This window comes from Pelophylax lessonae, assembly GCF_965119305.1.
Source record: "Pelophylax lessonae genome assembly, chromosome: 9".
In the NCBI taxonomy this organism is placed as follows: domain Eukaryota; kingdom Metazoa; phylum Chordata; class Amphibia; order Anura; family Ranidae; genus Pelophylax; species Pelophylax lessonae.
Genome location: NC_138776.1, coordinates 57924181 through 57945282, shown reverse-complemented (window position 1 = coordinate 57945282; position 21102 = coordinate 57924181). Strand labels below are relative to the sequence as shown.

The following is a 21102-nucleotide window of genomic DNA, read 5'->3' as shown; positions in this document are numbered from 1 at the left end:
GCCGAAAAGTCGGTGTCGGTTGTCGGAAGCATCATACTAACAAGCTGAAAATCGGCCGATCGGACGGTGGCCGAAAATTCACGGCCAATTATCGACGCGTGTGTACGGGGCTTTAGTTGCAATATAATTTTCGTTTTGGGGCTTAATACTGCTTTAAAGCCCCATGTGATGATTTTCAAGGTCTTTTGGACCTGGAACCAATGGCAGCAAGAGCCCAGGCAGGGGTGGACTTCTGTCTTCATAAAGTAGAGGGAAAACTACCTAGTAGGATGGGTTACAGGAGGGAGGAAAGGAGGGGTGGTTAAAAAAATGGTTTTAGTTGGGAATGGGACTTTAAAAGTGACCTGGTCAGTGATGAATAAATACAAATAAAGATCCTGAAAAAGGATGTAAATACCTAAAGTGGCTGTAAACCCTTCTATATACCCAGCAAAGTGACTAGTCTCAGGTGATGCACAGAGATGAAACAAATCCTAATACATACATTGTACCTCTTTATCTGCAGTCTTCTGTTCTCTACAGCTGAGCAGAATTTATAAAGCTTGTCTGAGCTGTCAGAAAATGGGACAGAGAGCTGAAGTCACACACGGTGTAGAGCTGAGTGGGGAGAATTTTGAGAGCTGATTGGAGGAAAGAGACACACCCCCTTCACACAGGAACAGACCTGAGGCTGTTAATCAGATGAAGCTCCCTCCCCTGTCACCATTTTTCTCTTGGTGTCAGGAAAACTTGTCAGAAGTGGTTCATGCTGATAGCAGAGGAATGAGGTAGCAGACAGAAATTACACTTAGTGCTCTGGATTGAGACCAGTACATACTATGGAGGGATATGTTTTATTCATATTTAATGTCTGAGATTTACAACCAATTGAAATACTTCCTTCTCCTGGCATGTAGAAAAGCCAACTTGAATCAAGGCTACTGGACTGATCCAAGTGTAGCCAAATTGATGTGGTCCACAAACACATCCTAACATGCTGCCAAATAATCACAGGCAATCTGAGTTTGGAGCGAGGGATCTGGTTCTAGAGACCTTTCAATGAATGAAAATAATGTTCTGTGTATAACATTGCAGAAGCTCAAAAGATAATTATAAGGTATTGTCGGTTCTTGACAAAGTATCTTCAGGCTACGAAAGGCGTGGAGTCTGAACGCTTTGGCTGCTCCACCTTCCTAGTAGTTGTTGGCCCCGAGGGGCTGAACTTCTCGTTTCTGTTTACAGGATATTTTTCCTGATTTGTATTGGGATGTTATGTCATTGGTGTGTAGTGGGTTAGTCTAACTGTGTATTTCACTATCTTGACTGAAATGTATTGTTTTTGGTTTCTCAGTATAAGATGTTTAACCACTTAAGCCCCAGAAGATTTTACTTCCTTTCTGACCAGGGCCTATTTTGCGATTCGGCACTGCGTGACTTTAACGGACAATTGCGCGGTCGTGCGACGCTGTACCTAAACGAATTTGACGTCCTTTTTTTCCCCACAAACAGAGCTTTCTTTTGGTGGTATTTGATCACCTGTGCGATTTTTTGATCATGCGCTATAAACAAAAAAAGAGCGTCAATTTTGCAAAAATAACAATATTTTTCACATTCTTTTATATGAAATTCCCCCAAAAAAATGTAAAAATCTAAATTTTTTAACGTTTTAGGCCAATTTGTTTTATGCTATATATTTTTGGTAAAAAAAATTGCAAAAAGCGTATTTTGATGGTTTGCGCAAAAGTTATTGCGTTTACTAACTAAGGGAAAGATTTTTGTAATTTTTGTTGTTTTTTTTTTTTTTTAACGCGTAATGGCGGCGATCTGCGATTTTTTTTTTTTTTTTTTTTTTTTGCGGAACTGCGACATTGCGGCGGACAGATCGGACCCTTGACTGACGTTTTTACACTTTTGGGGTTACCAGTGACATCACTGACAGTGAAGGGGTTAACTTTTTTTGAGAGGGAGGGGTTGTGTGTGTCCCTAGGGGCGTGATTCTAACTGTGATTGGCTGTGGCTTGATGTGTAGGAACAGAGATCAACGGTCCTACATAGTAGAACCGTATGATCACTGTTCATACACAGGGGCGAATGACAGGCGGCTTGTTTACATCAGCCGCCTGCCTTTCTCCCGCTCTAACGGACGATCGCAAGTGCCCGGCGGACATCGGGTCCGCTGGGACAACGCGCGGGGGGGGGTCCGTGACCACGCGGGAGCGCGCCTCCGGCGGCGTGCGCTCGCTCCCCAGAGCCTCACAGGCTAGTGACGTACCCATACGTCACTTTGCCTGTGAGGGGCTGACCGCCGCAGTATATGTACTTGCGGCGGTCGGCAAGTGGTTAATGATGGCAAAAGGAAGAGCCAAAACCGACCACAGCCTTTACCTACACTCTTCAACCATAATATACAAAAGTATGGCTTTACATACACACCTTCAGATCCTATCCAAGGCTACTGGACATTGAAAAATATAAAAAACTAGCGTAGTTTATCTATAGGTAACCAGCAGCATCTTTTATAGACCCCACCCTTATATCAATTGATCTTATATGTGTATAGTCCTTAATTTTATCCAAGGTTAACATCCAAGGCGCTTGATCACATATATTTTTTTATTCACTACAGGACATTGCCAGATTAAGCCAAACTGGTGCATGGTGCAATCTGTTCTTATTCGTATTTATTGATATTAGTCTCAAATATAATTGTAGTCTGTGTCTTTGTTCCTCCCACTATGGTGAGATTTCCCTACAGTCGGGATGATTGTGTCCCAGCTGGGATATATGCGTTAGGGTGGCCATATACAGCCTGATGAAGTCGGATGACAGGTTTCGGTGATAGGACTTTTATGAGTGCAAAACAAAATAAAACCTTCAATTAAACAAAAAAAAAAAGCCGCTCCAGGTGAGTGAGTCTCTAGTTAGTCCACACACACACTAGTCAGGTATGAGCCCAGCTCGCATGCTGTATATCATAAGGAAATTATTTTGGATGGCTGCTCTTCCAAAAATCCTTTTATTGAAGCTTCATATGACAAGTGGTTGACAGATGGAGCAGGGGACAAAGCGGTAGATGCGTTTTGCACAAATGTTAGCGCTTAGTCATTACCTGTAATGACTAAGCGCTAACATTTGCGTGAAACGTGTCTACCGCTTTGTCCCCTTCTCCATCTGTCAACCAGTTGTCATATGAAGCTTCAATAAAAGGATTTTTGGAAGTACAGCAGTCTGGAATCATTTCCTTATGATGTACAAAATAAAACCTTGCTGCAATGTATGACGTCCTTTAGCTTGATACACTCCTTAGGTTGAAGTGTTGGGAAAGCTCTACACAAACTTGACAGACGTGCCAGGAGTGCCATAACCGATTAGTGCGGCTCCGAGCCGTGATGTCAGTCCCCCAGGTTTACACTTTGTATTCAGATGCTGGGAGAAGTAGAGAAAGTCCAGAGTGCCTGCCAAAATTACAATTCAAGTATCTATACTAATTAAAAAAGTGTAGCTGCTGATTTTTAATAAACACACACTCACCTGTCCCACGGTCCAGAGATGCGGCCGGCGGGAGCCTCGGTTCTCTCCCTCTTCTCTCCGAGGTGCCGGCATCTCTAGTGTGGGCACCCAGCTGTGACAGCTTGCGGCTTCACAGCTGGGTGCGTACTGCGCATGCGCAAGTCACACTGCACGTCCTGAGTGGAAGGACAATCTTCTGGGACCTGTGACTTTCCCATAAGATTGCAGGGAGGGAGGGTGAGAGGAGAACTTCCGCTTGAGCCGCCTAGGTGGCCTGAGCGGAACTGGGTGCTGGTACCTATCAAGTCTAGGTATTCACTCCCCCCTCCAAAAAAAATGACATTCCAAATGTGGCATGTCAGGGGGTCAGGGGGCCTTTAAGTGGAAGTTCCATTTTTTTGGTGGAACTCCGCTTTAAGAGCAAAAAGCTTAATTTAGTAAAAATAATCCTTTGTATGTCTGGCTCTCCTCACCAGAAATACTCTGCACTGCTGGAGGACTCTGCTTCTTCCTCTATCCAACTCTCCTCTCCTGAAATACTCTGCTCTGCTGGCGGACTCAGCTCCTTCCTCCATCTACCGCTCCTCTCCTGAAATACTCTGCACTGCTGGGGGACTCAGCTCCTTCCTCTGTTTAATTCTCCTCTCCTGAAATGCTCTGCACTGCTGGAAGACTCTGCTTCTACAGCTATCTAATTCTCCTCTCTTGAAATGCTCTGCACTGCCGGAGGTCTCTGCTTCTACAGCTATCTACATCTTCTCTCCTGAAATGCTGTGCTCTGCTGGAGGACTCTGCTCCTTCCTCTATTTAAAGCTGGCCATAGACAGATTAAAATTCAGGTGGTTCAGGAGGGACAAACTGAACTTCTATCACTGTGGCAATCCCAGCTAAACAAAAGTTAATTGATCAACTTCTGTCGAAGGGACATGCTGGAAAACTTTTGTTGATCTGCGACGACAGTTTATTTGCTGCAGCTGCAGATCAGGGTACTGACAGTGGCAGGTCCTGCTTTCACAATACAATGTCTCAGTTGGATTCCTGCATCCACCTAGTTGTAGTTTTTGTTCCGTTCAGCCAGTAGTCTATAACCAGCCCAACTTTCCTCTCTTGGAATACTTTCCTCTGCTGGAGGACTCTGCTCCTTTCTCTATCCATTTCTCATCTCCTTGAATACTCTGCTCTGCTCGATAGCTCTAATCCCTCCTCTATCTAACTCTCCTCTCCTAAAAATACTCTACACTGCTGGAGGACTCTGCTCCTTCCTCTATCTAACTCTCCTAAAATACTCTACACTGCTGGAGGACTCTGCTCCTTCCTCTATCTAACTCTCATCTCCTCTCCTCTCCTAAAAAAACTCTACACTGCTGGAGGACTCTGCTCCTTCCTCGATCTCTCCTCTCCTGAAATACTACACTGCTGGAGAACTCTGCTCCTTCCTTCTCCTCTCTGAAAATACTCTGCTCTATTGGAGGATGCCTCTTCTTCCTCTATCCAATTCTCATACTCTGTCCCAGCCTTTTTCAACCATGGTAACCAGGCACCCAGGGGTACCTTCAGGGTTTTCTCAGAGCGGCCTTGGCAAAATGCCCAAGAATTGTATACAAGCCAGTCGGTGGTTCAAGCCTACCTTTTAGTTAGACAAAGCCACAAATGTTCATGGTGCACCATTACAGCCTTTTAGCCACCGACGCCCTAACAATGAATTACTGTATGTCATCAGTTGACGGGGATGTCGGGCACCTGCTCAGCATCCTTGGTTGCCCCTCTCCTGCCCCTGTCCGTCAACACTGGGGTCACGTTAGCTTAGTTGGGGAGAGAAACTGAGGCAGAAGAGAAACATTGGAATACTAGTCAGTACCAGTATGCACAGGTGTGTTTGCTTTGGAAGAATAAGTCACCTCTAAAGTTGGGTGTCCTGCATGTGTGGATGTTGTTTTGTTATGTAAAATTTAGTTTTGTTTTTTACTTTTTAGAATGAAGTGCCTTGAGATTGTTCATAGTTTTGAAGGGTGCCTTGACTACTGCTAGAGGACCTTTCTGTCAGCATACTCAGTAATTCCTGGGGTATATTAGCGGGTCACTTGTGCTAAAAGTTCTCTCTAAACTTTTTTTGTATTTACTTTCCAGCCATCGAACAATATGAAGAGCTCCGGACAGAAAATGAGAAAACCAAAGATGAGGTGAGTGTGATTGCTTTACTTTTATAAAATACAGAAGTTTTTATTAACAATAGTTACCAAGAATACGGGTATTTCAGTTATGTATGTGTCTGTTCCCCTCCCACAGTGGGGAGATTTCCCTCCAGTAGTTTGTGTCTCTGCCCTTCCCACTATGGGGAGATTTCCCTGCTGTTGTTTGTGTCTCTGCCCTTTCCACTATGGGGAGATTTCCCTGCTGTTGTTTGTGTCTCTGCCCCTCCCACTATGGGGAGATTTCCCTGCTGTTGTTTGTTTCTCTGCCCCTCCCACTATGGTGAGATTTCCTGCAGTAGTTTGTGTCTCTGCCCCTCCCACTGTGGGGAGATTTCCTGCAGTAATTTGTGTCTCTCCCCTTCCCACAGTGGGGAGATTTCCCTCCAGTAGTTTGTGTCTCTGCCCCTCCCACTATGGGGAGATTTCCTCCAGTAGTTTGTGTCTCTCCCCTTCTCACAGTGGGGAGATTTCCCTCCAGTAGTTTGTGTCTCTGCCCCTCCCACAATGGTGAGATTTCCCAACAGTCGAGTTAATCATGTCTCAGCTGGGATATGTTCATTATGGCGGCCATATACAGCCAGATGAAGTCATGTAACAGATCACAATGATAGCAAATGTCTGCCATGTATGACATAATTTGACTTGATATATTCCTGAGGTTAAACAGGCAAAAAATTTGGGGGAGCATACCCATGTATTTCTAAAGCTGCTGCAGCTATGAACCAAAAGACATGTATATTAAAAAAGAATAGCGTGCAAATGCAAAAGAAATAACTACCAAATCTGAAGACAATCCATAAATAAAAATGGGGGTTTGGTCCCACCATATGGCCATATCGTGCTCAAGCCCACTACTGCGTCAAAGTACCCCATTATCAGTGGGTCCTACACTATCCATGAAAAAGAGATGAATCCAGCCTAACCCTTGGAGATAATACTCCTTGCTGGGAAGGATGTGCAAATGCACTACAGGGGACTCCTCCTATATCCACTTGATGGTGGACACTGATTGAGTACAGGTGTGTGTGGGGGGGTGGGGAGGGTTGCTCAACCTCGATAGTCTGGTCAGACCGAATACATAATAAACAGGCAAAAAATTTGGGGGAGCATACCCATGTATTTGAGCAACCCTCCCCACCCCCCCCACACACACCTGTACTCAATCAGTGTCCACCATCAAGTGGATATAGGAGGAGTCCCCTGTAGTGCATTTGCACATCCTTCCCAGCAAGGAGTATTATCTCCAAGGGTTAGAGAGGCTGGATTCATCTCTTTTTCATGGATAGTGTAGGACCCACTGATAATGGGGTACTTTGACGCAGTAGTGGGCTTGAGCACGATATGGCCATATGGTGGGACCAAACCCCCATTTTTATTTATGGATTGTCTTCAGATTTGGTAGTAATTTCTTTTGCATTTGCGCGCTATTCTTTTTTAATATTCCTGAGGTTGCAGCGTCTGTAAAGGTCCAAAAAAACAGGCATGGCAGGCGTGCCAGGAGCACTGTTTTGTCATCTGGGTTTACAGATCAGTTCTGCACTCTGGCCTTGTAGGATGATCAACAGAATGCAGGAGAGGTGTGTCTGTGTGTCTGTGTGTGTGTGTGTCTCTTATCTACAGGAATTGTCTTATCGCACCGTGCACACTGACACACCCTGCGCCTGGCATTGTCCCTGCCATTGCACATACACATTTCTCAGTCTGTCCTCCTTCCCACAATTCACCTTGATTGAAGTCATTCATGTTAAATATTTATGAAACTTTTTTTTTTTTTCCTGCCCAGTTTAGAGGATGGGGGGAGCGGAGAACTAAAGGAATCATGCAAAGAGAAGGAAATTAGGACTGTCATTGCTGGCCTCCTTTTGAAAATGCTAGTTACCTGGCTGTGTTTGGTTTCAGTACATTAAGTCAATTACCTGGAACAAGTATGCAGAAAGTTGTCAAAACAACACAAAGCAAAATCATTCCTTATATTTTGCATACATGTTCTTGATCGGTCAAATTTCGACCAATCTGTGGCCTATGGCATTGACCAGCCAAACTTCGATCCATCTATGGCACATCATTTAGTTTGATCGGCCAAATTTCAATACATGTAAGTAAATTTGGTATGGCCAGCTTTAATCAAAGATCACAGGACTCTTCATATGCATGGTTTTTTGGATTATGCTGTAGCCTTCAGGTGAATGAACACTGGCCAAAAAAATGCAGGAATCTGGCCCAAACAAACCCCCCTCCCAGCTCAGTTAGGCCTTAGTTTGTGTTGTCTTTAGCTGATATACAGTCAGGTCCATAAATATTGGGATATCGAAACAGTTCTAATCTTTTTGGCTCTATACACCACCACAATGGATTTGAAATGAAACAAACGAGATGTGCTTTAACTGCAGACTTTCAGCTTTAATTTGAGTATATTTACATCCAAATCAGGTGAACGGTGTAGGAATTTACAACAGTTTGTATATGTGCCTCCCACTTTTTAAGGGACCAAAAGTAATGGGACAGATTAACAATCATAAATCAAACTTTCACTTTTTAATACTTGGTTGCAAATCCTTTGCAGTCAATTACAGCCTGAAGTCTGGAACGCATAGACATCACCAGACGCTGGGTTTCATCCCTGGTGATGCTCTGCCAGGCCTCTACTGCAACTGTCTTCAGTTCCTGCTTGTTCTTGGGGCATTTTCCCTTCAGTTTTGTCTTCAGCAAGTGAAATGCATGCTCAATCGGATTCAGGTCAGGTGATTGACTTGGCCATTGCAAAAAATTCCACTTCTTTCCCTTAAAAAACTCTTTGGTTGCTTTCGCAGTATGCTTCGGGTCATTGTCCCATCTACACTGTGAAGCGCCATCCAATGAGTTCTATAGCATTTGGCTGAATATGAGCAGATAATATTACCAGAAACACTTCAGAATTCATCCTGCTGCTTTTGTCAGCAGTCACATCATCAATAAATACAAGAGAACCAGTTCCATTGGCAGTCATACATGCCCACACCATGACACTACCACCACCATGCTTCACTGATGAGGTGGTATGCTTTGGATCATGAGGAGTTCCTTTCCTTCTCCATACTCTTCTCTTCCCATCACTCTGGTACAAGTTGATCTTGATCTCATCTGTCCATAGGATGTTGTTCCAGAACTGTGAAGGCTTTTTTAGATGTTGTTTGGCAAACTCTAATCTGGCCTTCCTGTTTTTGAGGCTCACCAATGGTTTACATCTTGTGGTGAACCCTCGGTATTCACTCTGGTGAAGTCTTATCTTGATTGTTGACTTTGACACACATACATCTACCTTTTGGAGAGTGTTCTTGATCTGGCCAACTGTTGTGAAGGGTGTTTTCTTCACCAGGGAAAGAATTCTTCAGTCATCCACCACAGTTGTTTTCCATGGTCTTCCGGGTCTTTTGGTGTTGTTGAGCTCACTGGTGCATTCTTTCTTTTTAAGGATATTCCAAACAGTTGATTTGGCCACACCTATTGTTTTTGCTATCTCTCTGATGGGTTTGTTTTGTTTTTTCAGCCTAATGATGGCTTGCTTCACTGATAGTGACAGCTCTTTGGATCTCGTATTGAGAGTTGACAGCAACAGATTCCAAATGCAAATAGCACACTTGAAATGAACTCTGGACCTTTTATCTGCTCCTTGTAAATGGGATAATGAGGGAATAACACACACCTGGCCATGGAACAGCTGAGCAGCCAATTGACCCATTACTTTTGGTCCCTTAAAAAGACGGAGGCAAATATACAAACTGTTGTAATTCCTACACCGTTCACCTGATTTGGATGTAAATACCCTCAAATTAAAGCTGAAAGTCTGCAGTTAAAGCACATCTTGTTTGTTTCATTTCAAATCCAATGTGGTGGTGTATAGAGCCAAAAATATTAGAATTGTGTCGATGTCCCAATATTTATGGACCTGACTGTATGTGCCTGTAGATGTCTTTCTGAAGATCTCATTGGGCTTAGTTGACATCTGGATCAGTTGTCTACAGCCTGAATGCCAAGAAGGACTATGCCCAGATCCCACATGGAAGAGTGGGGATGTCCTGCAATATTACCAATCAGCACTGGATTCTGTGGACAGTGATCTCCAGCGTACTATGTACTAGGAGACCTCAGTGACGTGGAGCTTTACAGGTCTACAGCAGTGATCCCCCTTAAAGGGTGTGGAGTCCCTGAAGGGCCTGTGGTTAATGATCGCTGTAAAGGATAAAAAACAAGAAAGAGACCCCCAACAGCACCTTTTGAGGCAGACTTACAAATACATAAACATATAAAAGGCATATACCAATCTTTATTACATAAAAATACCCGCCGGTCCAAGGTAATAATGACAAAGAAATGGAACATAACACCATACAATTTTGGATATACCCTTCTGATCAAAGTTACAACGCAGGTTTTTTGAAACTGTAAAAGGACTGCTTTCCCAGGGGGTCATCGCATTCCAACTGTAGGAGGGAGAGGTATTACGGATTCTATCCCTACCTGTTTATGCTTCACAAGGCAAACAAAGACACCTAGCCTATTCTAGACATCAAGGGTCTCAAAAAGTTCCTGACGGTGCAGAAATTCAGGATGAAATCCTTGGTGATTGCTTTGCTTCATCAGGGATCTTCATAGTGTCAGTGGACAGTAAAGATGCTTACCTACACATCTTCATTTTTTGGTTTCTCCAATGGTTTCTGCTATTCACAGTGGAGGATCACCACAATTCTTTTGTGGCATTGCTTATGGTCTCTCCACAGTCCCCATAGGGTTTACCAAGGTGTTAGTTTTGGGTTGTTGAGAACCTGGGTATCTCTACTGTAGAGTACATGTGCTGTTTCTCAGAGAGCAGTTTGATTAGAAGCTGAAGTAAAATGTCCAGCAGACAGGATAGGTCCTGCAAATGTTTGGTTGGGTGCTTAACCTTCAGTAGTTGGCCTGGGTTCCAACCCAGCTTCTGGAGTACCTGGGCTTACTCTTCAACACGGCACAGTAAAATGCACTGCTTCTACAGAAGAAATACCTGCCTCCTCAACCCCAGGTGGACCCCCTGAGGTCACTAGAAAGCCCCTCACTTTAGGTCTGTATGAAGGGGCTGCCTCCGTTATGGTCCTTTATGCCCAGTTTCACTACAGAGCTCTTCAACCCAATATCCGTTTGGCAATAAATAAATGGCAGGACTCCTCAATTTTGCTACAGTGTTTCCCCAAAAATAAGACTAGGTCTTATATTAATTTTGGCTACAAAAAACACACTAGGACTTTTTTTCAGGGGCTGTTTTATTTATTTCCTGTATGTACAATAATCTACATTAGGAGTCAGTATTTTGACATCATATTAATCCCGAAAAAAAAAAACATCTTGGTTAAAGTCCCTAAAATGTATGTAATCCTTTTTATAAAAAGATTATACCAGTAAAAGTGCAGTGTGTCTCCTTTTGTAACTGTATTATAGAAAATACCTTATTTACAGCGCCCCTGGGCGCTCACGTGACCTGCCTGAACTCTTCTTCTCCGCTACGAGATCCCCGCTGACGTCAGCTCACTCTGAGCACTGCAGAGGGAGGGGCTGCAGACGTCAGCCGGGAGGAGAGGAGAAGACCTCCGGTGGGTCAGCGGCACTGAAAATAAGGTATTTTAAATAATGCAATTACAAAGGGAGACATATACTGCACCTTATAGCGGTATAATCATTTTACAAAACATTGCATTTTTTTACATGAACTTTACTAGGGCTTATTTCCAGGTAGGGCTTGTATTGCAGCCCTCAATAATCACGCTAGGTCTTATTTTTGGGGTAGGGCTTATTTTTGGGGGAAACGCATTAATAACTCCCAAGACCAGGCCATGCTAAATACGGGAAAATCTTCCTTCTGATGAATTAGATGGTCTTGACTATGGATATCAGCTTGTTGGGCTGGCAAATTGTTCTGGAGAATCTCTCGGTTCAAGGAACGTGGTTGTCAAGAAGAGCAAAAGCTGCCAATCAACATCCTGGAACTTTGCACAATTGTCTGTCTACCTTTGGGGTCTCCCCATCAGGTGGCAGCTGGACAGTGCTACAGCTGTGTGGACTAAAGGCCCGTACACACGAGTGGAAATTCGGCCGGGAATTTTCATCCGACGACCGATCTGCCGATTTTCGGCTTGTTAGTATGATGCTTCCGACAACCGACTCCGACTTTTCGGCCGAAAAAATCCTGGTGTGCAGGCTATAAAATTTTTGTCGACCATCGAAACACGTCCGATTTTCATCTCATTAGTACAGATTTCGATGGGGAAAAATCTTATGAGCAAGACTAGGCATGCTCAGAGATGAAAGAACACATACAAAGCAATCCAACACATGACATCACTTCTGAAGTAGAATTCTGTCGTGCGGGAAAATTCGTGTGCAGTCTAGAGCGCATTCCAACCAACAGACACCACTCTGGACAAAAGACGGACGACCGGTCGGCGGAAATTCGTTGCGTGTGTACGAGGCTTTAATCTTGTCTTCCACCATCATGTCAGATCTGTATCCAGTCTACAGCCATGGCCAAAAGTTTTTTGAGAATCACACAAAAATGTATTTTTACAAACTCTGCTGCCCATGTTTTTATGATGGCAATTTGCATATACTCCAGAATGTTATGAAGAGTGATCAGATGAATTGAAAAGTCCCTATTTGCCATAAAAATGAACTTAATCCCATAAAAAAACATTTCTCTTACGTCCTCCGACAGTCGCCGCCACCTCTAAGTCATCACTATTGGGTATTGACTTCCGCTCCGCAGGAGTAGCGGAAGTCAATACCCAATAGTGATGACTTAGAGGTGGTGGCGACTGTCGGAGGACTCAGCGAAAGGAATTTTACAGGTAAGATTTTACAAAAATTCAGTTTTTCACTCCATTTGTTAAAAAGGCTTCAGGGTGCTCAAGAAAGTCCAGCAAGCGCCAGGACCGTCTCCTACAGTTGATTCAGCTGTGGGATTGGGGCATCACCAGTGCAGAGCTTGCTCAGGAATGGTAGCAGGCAGGTGTGAATGCATCTGCTCGCACAAGGCTTTTGGAGAATGGCCTGGTGTCTAGAAGGGCAACAAAGAAGCCACTTCTCTCCAGAAAAAACATCAGGGACAGATTGATATTCTTCAAAAGGTATAGGGATTGGACTGCTGAGGACTGGGGTAAAGTCATTTTCTCTGGTGAATTCCTTCTCCAAATGTTGAGGCATCTGGAAAAAAACCTTGCCGATGAGAAAAGGGGAGCACTACCATCAGTCCTGTGTCATGCCAACAGTAAAGTATCCTGAGACCATTCATGTGTGGGGTTGCTTCTCAGCCAAGGGAGTGGGCTCACTCACAATTTTGCCTAAGAACTCAGCCATGAATTAAGAATGGTACAAAAACATCCTCCGAGAACAACTTCTCCCAATCATCCAAAAACAGTTTGGTGATGAACAATGCATTTTCCAACAATGACGGAGCACCTTGCCATAAGGCAAAAGTGATAACCAAGTGGCTTGGGGAACAAAACATCGAAATTTTGGGTCCATGGCCTGGAAACTCCCCAGACCCTAATCCCATTGAGAACTTGTGGTCAATCCTTAAGAGGCAGTGAACAAAAAACCCCATAAATTATGTCAAACTCCAAGCATTGATTATGCAAGAATTGGCTGCAATCAGTCAGGATGTTACCGATTGACAGCATGCCAAGGGGAATTGCAGAGGTCTTGAAAAAGAAGGGACAACACTTCAAATATTCACTCTTAGCATACACTTAATGTAATTGTCAATAAAAGCCTTTGACACTTATGAAATGCATGTAATTATACTTCAGTATACCATAATAACATCTGACAAAAAGATCTGAAAACACTGAAGTGGCAGACTTTGTGAAAATTTATATTTGTGTCATTCTCAAAACTTTTGGCCACGGCTGTACATGTGTATGTCCACATCACACGCTTGAAAGTGATTGGAGTTTAGCCATCAAGGAGGGACTCAAAATCATGCTGCTCAGGAGGAAGGGGGCCTGATCTTGTCTTGGGCAGAACTTCACATTTTGGCCCTGCCTACTGTTTACTAGGGATGCATCGATCCGACTTTTTTGGACCCGATACCGATATCTGGCGTTGTGAAATCGCTGATACCGTTACCGGAACCAATCTGGAGCTACACACAAAGCAAGCGGCTGCAGTACAGAGCAAAGCCGCTGCTTCATGTGTGTGGCTCCTCCATTCACAGGCGGGGGGGGATCTGATATCACTCCGCCTGTGAGCCGGACCTATACAGGAAGTAGCGGCTCCCATCCCATACTATTACTGCACCTAGTAAGGGATGGCTGAGCCGTTACCAAGCAAAAACCGGATCAGCCAGTGGATCGGTCAATGTTACCGATTCCCCGATCCATCTAAAATGGCCATATCGGCGCCGATATCCGATCCGAATATCGGATTGGTGCATCCCTACTGTTTACATTCCCGGTATGGAAAATTGGCAGATGGACATGTTCAATTGTGATTTTGTGCCCAATCTCCGTTTAGACAAACTGCTCTTGTTATGGGGTGGATTGATCAGACTTTTTTGACCATCTGACAAATGTGTGTACATGGAGCCCAGCAATATTTCAACTCTTCCTATTTGACATGAACAGTACTTTAAGAGCCTGTACAGCCTGCAGGGAATGGGACAGACACACGGTGATGGATGCGGTTTGCGAAGTTTAATGTCTCACTGTCTCTACTTTGTTCATGTCACACAGCAACAGACAAGATTACAACCTCAATTCAAAAAAAGTCGGGACACTGTAAAAACTTTAAAAAAAAAAAGAAAGCAATGATTTGCAAATCTCATTAACCCATATTGTATTCACAATATTGTATTGTAGAAAACTTGATAACAAATCAAATGTTTAAACTGAGAAATGTACCATTTTAAGAAAAAAATTCAGTAATTTTAAAATTGATGGCAGCAACATGTCTCAAAGTTGGGACAGGGCAACAAAAAGCTGGCAAAGTGTGTGCTACTAACAAGGAAGAGCTGGAAGAACATTTTGCAAGGGTTTAGTTTAATTGACAACAAGTCAGTAACCTGATTGGGTATAAAAAGAGCATCTTAGAGAGTCAGTGTCTTAGAAGTAATAGGGCTCTTTCACACGGACGTTCCGTATGTCCGTAAATCACCCCATCCGTTTGCGGGTGATTTACGGACATAAGGAATGTCTATGGGATTGCGGATGTCAGCGGATGACCATCTGCTGACATCCGATTTGTGTCCTTTCAGTTCTGTTCTGTTTTTTGGAAGGGAACAGAACCCTATTTTTGTTCTGTTTAAAAAATGGAACGGATGCATCGATGCACCGGAACGGGTGTCATCCGCTGACATCCGCAATACCCATAGACATACATTATATCCGTATATCATCCGCAAACCGGATGGGATGCAATGCGGACATACGGACCGGATGACACAAGTGTCATCCTTGTCCGTAAAAAAAGTGCCACAGCGGAGAAAATAACCGAAGCGGCCGTGTGAAAGAGGCCATACTGTGCAGAAGTTCACCAATCTGGGAAAAGCTGCATCTAAAAATTGTTGAACAATTTCCAAATAATGTTTCTCAGCGTAAATTTGCAAAAGCTTTAATTATATCATCATCTACAGTACATATTATCATCAAATGATTTTGAGAATCTGGAGAAATCTCTGTAAACAAATTCTAAACTTAATATTGGATCTCAGCAAAAATTAAAAGTCAGCACTTATAGGAGTCAGCAACCAAATAGGCTGATATACCAAACCTAACATACAATACAGATAAAATATGCAGTGTAGGCTTGTGACGGTATCAGATTTTCATGCTGCGATTAATTGATTAAGGTTTTGCCACAGTATACGGTATTATCACGGTATTCTATTATTAAATTTAAATTATTAAATTTCTACCTCACTTGAATTTCATTGCTGAATTTAGGCGCTTTGGTTCACTTATGCACATTATTATATAGTCAGTCAGTACAGACTCTGTGAACCAGGCCTAAAATAGGTCATCAAGCAGTGTCTGGCCTAACTGGTGATAACTGGTCCTGGCGCTCGGCTCCGATCCGATGGCCTGGTCATTAAGAGGGCAAATCCTTGTGGTCAAGAAGTGGTTAAACCTGAAGGAGGTGTTGTTTATAAATTACTTTACTATTGCTTTAGGCCTGGTTCACATGTATGCGGGTTGGTGGTTCACATGTATGCGGGTTGGCGGTTCACATGTATGCGGGTTGGCGGCCCACATTTGCACAGGCATAGCAGCCCATTGATTTGAACGGGCTGCTATGCCCTCATTTTCCGCAGAAAAAAGGTGCATGCAGCATTTTTTTAAAATTCAGTGGCCTTGAAATCCATCCTGCTTTTGCACCATGCGACTAACCTGCAGTTCCTGCTCTGGCAAGCTTTCTGCATTTTTTGTATACGTGGGCACGGCATTTAAAAACAGTTTGCGTGTGCAGCAACGGCAGGTAAGTCGCATGGTGCAAAAGAAGGATGGATTTCATGGCCACTGCATTTTTTTAAATTCTGCATGCACCTTTTTTCAGCTGAAAACGCAGGCATAGCAGCTCAAGCCCATTCACATCAATGGGCTGCTATGCCTGTGAAAATGTGGGCCCCCAACCCGCATACATGTGAACCACCAACCCGCATACATGTGAACCAGGCCTAAAGCAATAGTAAAGTCATTAATAGATAAAAACACCGGTCCTCCTGCAGGTTTAACCACTTCTGGATCGCAAGGATTTGCCCCTTTAAAGACCAGGCCATCGGATCAGAGCGCCAGGACCAGTCATCACCAGGTAGGCCAGACACTGCTTGATGGCTATATAATAATGTAATGTGGGCTGCTATGCGTGTGTGTGTATATGTGTATATATATATATATATATTAGAGCTGCACGATTCTGGCCAAAATGAGAATCACGATTTTTTAGCTTGGAATAAAGATCACGATTCTCTCACGATTCTCTGTGTAACAAAAAAAAAATTGGGATAACTTTACTGTTACGTTTTTTTTTTTTTTATTCATTAAAGTCTATTAATTGCGTTTGAAAGACTGCTGCGCAAATACAGTGTGACATAAAATATTACAACAATCGCCATTTTTTTCTGTAGGGTCTCTGCTAAAAAAATATATAAAATGTTTGGGGGTTCTAAGTACTTTTCTAGCAAAAAAAAAACTGATTTTAACTTGCAAGCAACAAGTGTCAGAAAAAGATCCAGTCTTTAAGAGGTTAAACTTCCTTTCTCCCTGGCAGAGGGAAGGAAAAGATACAATGTAATCATTTTTGTTTATAGTTAGTTGTTAGCTGTGTGAGTGAATGAGAGCCGGTTCACACTACTGCGTGTGCCGGGTTCGCATGTCATGTCGGAGCGCACTGCTCCGACATGACATGCGATCAGCTGTGCGGTGCGAGTTTAGCCATACAGTTTGTATGGCTAAATTCGCACCGCACCCGCAGCAAAGACGCACAGGAGGCATTTTTGCTGCCGCATCAGGATCGGATCGCACAGCGGTTCACACTTGTGCGATCCGATCCTGTGCGAACTGCACGATCGCACTGCGATATGCGATCAAACTGGGGGTGTCGTTAAGATTACATTGACACCCCCAGCGGATCGCATATGGCAGTGTGAACTGCCGGGGGTGCGTGTGCGATGCGGGAACAGGCTGCGAATTCGCAGCCTTCCCGCATCGCAATAGTGTGAACCGAGCCTAAGTCATCCAGTTCACTGAAATGTATCAATTCACAAGTCAGACCCAGGAGCAGAGAAACTCGGTATTTTAAAAATGCCACAATAACAATACCGTGGCTATGCAATACCGCGATATATCGAATTACCGAAAACCGGCATATGTCTAATGCAGTGCCAAAAATAGTACAATACAATCAGACAATATGAAGTAAATATATATTAAACAAGTATATTGATCAAGTAAATTAATAAAGTTCATGTAATCTAATTGTGTCTGCCACCATCTTGTCAGATCTGTTTCCAGTCTACATGTGTATGTCCACACCACACCCTTAAAGTGATTGTAGAGCAATTTTTTTTTTTTTTTATTAAATAACAAACAGGGTATACTTACCTGTTATTTGCAATGGTTTTGCACAGAATAACCCTGATTCTCCTCTTTTGGGGTCCCGTCAGAAATCCTGGCTCCCCCTCCCCCCACTCTGGTTGAACCAATGGCTCCCGCCGCTGTATCTGAGCCATTGAGGAACAAACCATTGAGAGCCTTGGCTCTCGTGCAGTGCACATTGCTGGATCGAGATCATGCTCAGGTATGTATTTAAGGGGGGGGGGGGGCTGTGGGGAGAGCAGCATGCAGAAGGTTTTTTACCATGCATTCCATAGAATGCAGAAGGTTAAATAACTCTCTGCATTTAGAGCCACGTAAGGAGAATACTCACTCATCAGAAAAATTTACTGCAAGATCTAATGGATGGATGCCCCTCTTCCGGCCCTCAGATGGATCTTCTGGCCCTCAGACGGCACTGCATGAAAAACAGGTATGGTTCTGTGGTGAACATCACTGCATGGGCTCAGGAATACTTCCAGAAATCACTGCCTGTGAACACAGTTTGCCGTGCCATCCAAAAATGCAAGTTAAAGCTCTATCATGCGAAGAAGCCAAATCTGAACATGATCTAGAAACTCTGTCGTCTTCTCTGGGCCAAAGCTTATTTAAAATGGTCTGCTGCAAAGTGGAAAAGTTTTGTGGTCAGGCGAATCAGACTAAAGAGGAAAGGGACCTTCCACCTTGTTATCAGAGCTAAGTTCAAAAGCCTGAATCTCTGATGGTAGGGGGGTGCATTAGTGCATATGGAATGGGCAGCTTGCATATCTGGAAAGGCTCCATCAATGCTGAAAGATATATATATATATATATATATATATATCTTATATATAAAAGGTTGAAAAAATTAGATTTTACATTTTTTTTTATGAGAATGTTCTATACCAGAAAGTGAAAAATATTGTTTTTTTTTTTTTTCAGAATTGTCGCTTTTTTGTTTATAGCGCAATAAATAAAAATTGCACAGGTGATCAAATACCATTGAAAGGAAGCTCTATTTGTGGGAACAAATGGACTTACATTTTTTTTGGGTACAGCGTCGCACGGCCGCGCAATTGTCCGTTAAAATAAAGAAGTGCCGAATCGCAAAAAATGGTCTGATCATTAGGGAGCAAATCCTTCCGGTCCAGATATGGTTAAACATTTAATATGTTTTCTAATGTGAATAAAATATTGGTTTATGAGATTTGCAAACCATTGCTTTCTGTTTTTTATGCAGATTTTACACTGTTTCCCAACTTTTTGGGAATTGGGGTTGTAGAATGTAAATTCGATAACTTTGTTTTTTTTAAGGACATGATCTCATTAGCAAACAATAACGAATGCCCCTTATTGAATTAGTCCATTGCTCAGGTCTCCAAACTCTGTCATATGGGTCTGTGAATTTTCCTGCTGATTGCTCTGCAGCACCAGTATGCAATTTTATGTAAGATATACCACAGTAAGCTTTATCCTCTATGACTCTTGAAACTTTTACCAATGTATCTGCTGTGACATGTGTGGGAATAATAGGCTTATGCCTCTAATGTCGTGCAGTGCTGTGTGTGTCCTGTCATTGTGCTAAGTGTGTCATCACCATAGATATATCTCTGCTCCATGCAATAGACAGTATTTGTCCCTGACCCTGGCTGCCCGCCATGCGCTCTATTCTACACCGAATATTCTGTCCTTTTCATATTGTATTCTGTAATTCTGTACAAAGCACCGCAATCACTCCCTAAGTTTTGTCCTTTTTTGTCTCTTTGCAGTTCGACAAGGTTAAGCAGGAGCGCGACGAGGCCGTCAGAAAGCTGGAGGAATTCAACAAAAGTGAGTGACAGTTCTTAAAGAGACCCCCGCCCCAGGGTTTGTGTTGTTATTATTGAAGATTTATATAGCACTGTTGCATCCCGTGGTGCTGTACAAAGTGCTGCAAATAAAGCTGACGCGGAGAAAGCATTTGAATTGCGGAGCAGATTGTAAGCAGCAGAGGCAGCTGGAGCCGGTATGTTAGACCCAGACGGAGCGCGGATTCAGCAGGGGCTGCGTTACAGGACTGCATGTGACCGGCTGGAACAAATAATGCGCTACTATAGGGAGGAACGCTAATTAGAACATTTGGGATTTCGGTGTTAGTATGTAGCAGCTGTGTGGCTGAATGTTTCAGCGGTTTAACAAGAAGCCATCACAGCTCTGGAAATACAGAAATCCTTATGGTTATCCTAAAATATTATAATTGTGTCCGATTACTTATAAAATATCTATATTTGCCACATGTTCTGACCCTTTAAATTCTAAGGGGAGTCTGAGGTTGCTGCTTAATCTGCTTCCCTGGTTCCTCCTTTCCTCACTCATCATCATGCTGATGACATTTTTAAAGTCAAACTCTGGGAAATTTTTAGATTTTCCTTGCAGTGGGGCTGTGCCTTCTAGGGCAGTGGTCTCCAAACTGCGGCTCGCAGGCCAAATCCAGACCTTTGCTTGCCTTTTATGTGGCCTATGGGGCACTATTTCTCCTACTGACATCAGAAATGGGGCACTGTTTCTCCTACTGACATCAGAAATGGGGCACTGTTTCTCCTACTGACATCGGAAATGGGGCACTATTTCTCCTACTGACACCAGAAATGGGGCACTGTTTCTCCTACTGACACCAGAAATGGGGCACTATTTCTCCTACTGACACCAGAAATGGGGCACGATGCCTCTCACTGATATCAACAATTGGCAATTTCTCTTTCGTTTATTGACAGACACAGCTCCTAGTATTCATTTCAAAGCTTGTTTTTTATTGATTTCAATACACAAATAACATCAATACATACAAACACCCTATAATGGGCGAACAATAAATACATACATTCACAAAACCAAAACAGGGGAGGTGGAGAAACAAAAAAACCCAGGGAAGATTAAACCTGTCCTTCTGGACCTGAAATTGGAGAAAACCCCCCTCACCGTCAATGTCACCCAACATTTTGATATTATACCGCCTCCAAATACCCGGATCAAGGTAAATAGAAAAGTGTGGTAAGCGAGAGTTCCTCCATATTGGCATATGGGGTGAAATTGCTCCCCCAACTCCCTTCTCATCAATCCTATCCACAACTACCCATGCTTGTACCGTTGCCCTCATAGAGATAGTAAGATTATATGGTGCCCTAGGACCACGCATCACGAGGCATGCCAGTGCCTCATAAGACCCAACAATGGCCACCTCTAGAGCTATAGCCGCATCGTCTTCTGGGCTATTAAGTCACCTATGAACAAAAACGAACTGACCAGCGAGGAAATATCGGAAAAAATGCGGGACCGCCAACCCTCCTCGTTTCCATGGCTGCTGAAGC

General features: G+C 43.3%; 1 protein-coding gene across 4 annotated transcripts in view; it reads left to right on the top strand.

Annotated features, from left to right (window-relative positions):
- The window catches only part of SHTN1 (shootin 1), a 241956-nt gene that overhangs the window by 34671 nt on the left and 186183 nt on the right, over nt 1–21102 (top strand). For all 4 annotated transcript variants that reach the window (XM_082269192.1, XM_082269190.1, XM_082269191.1 and 1 more), the window contains exons 2-3: nt 5617–5669; nt 19525–19585. In XM_082269192.1, coding sequence (XP_082125318.1) covers nt 5617–5669; nt 19525–19585 — 114 coding nt within the window. The remainder of the gene's footprint in view (nt 1–5616; nt 5670–19524; nt 19586–21102) is intronic.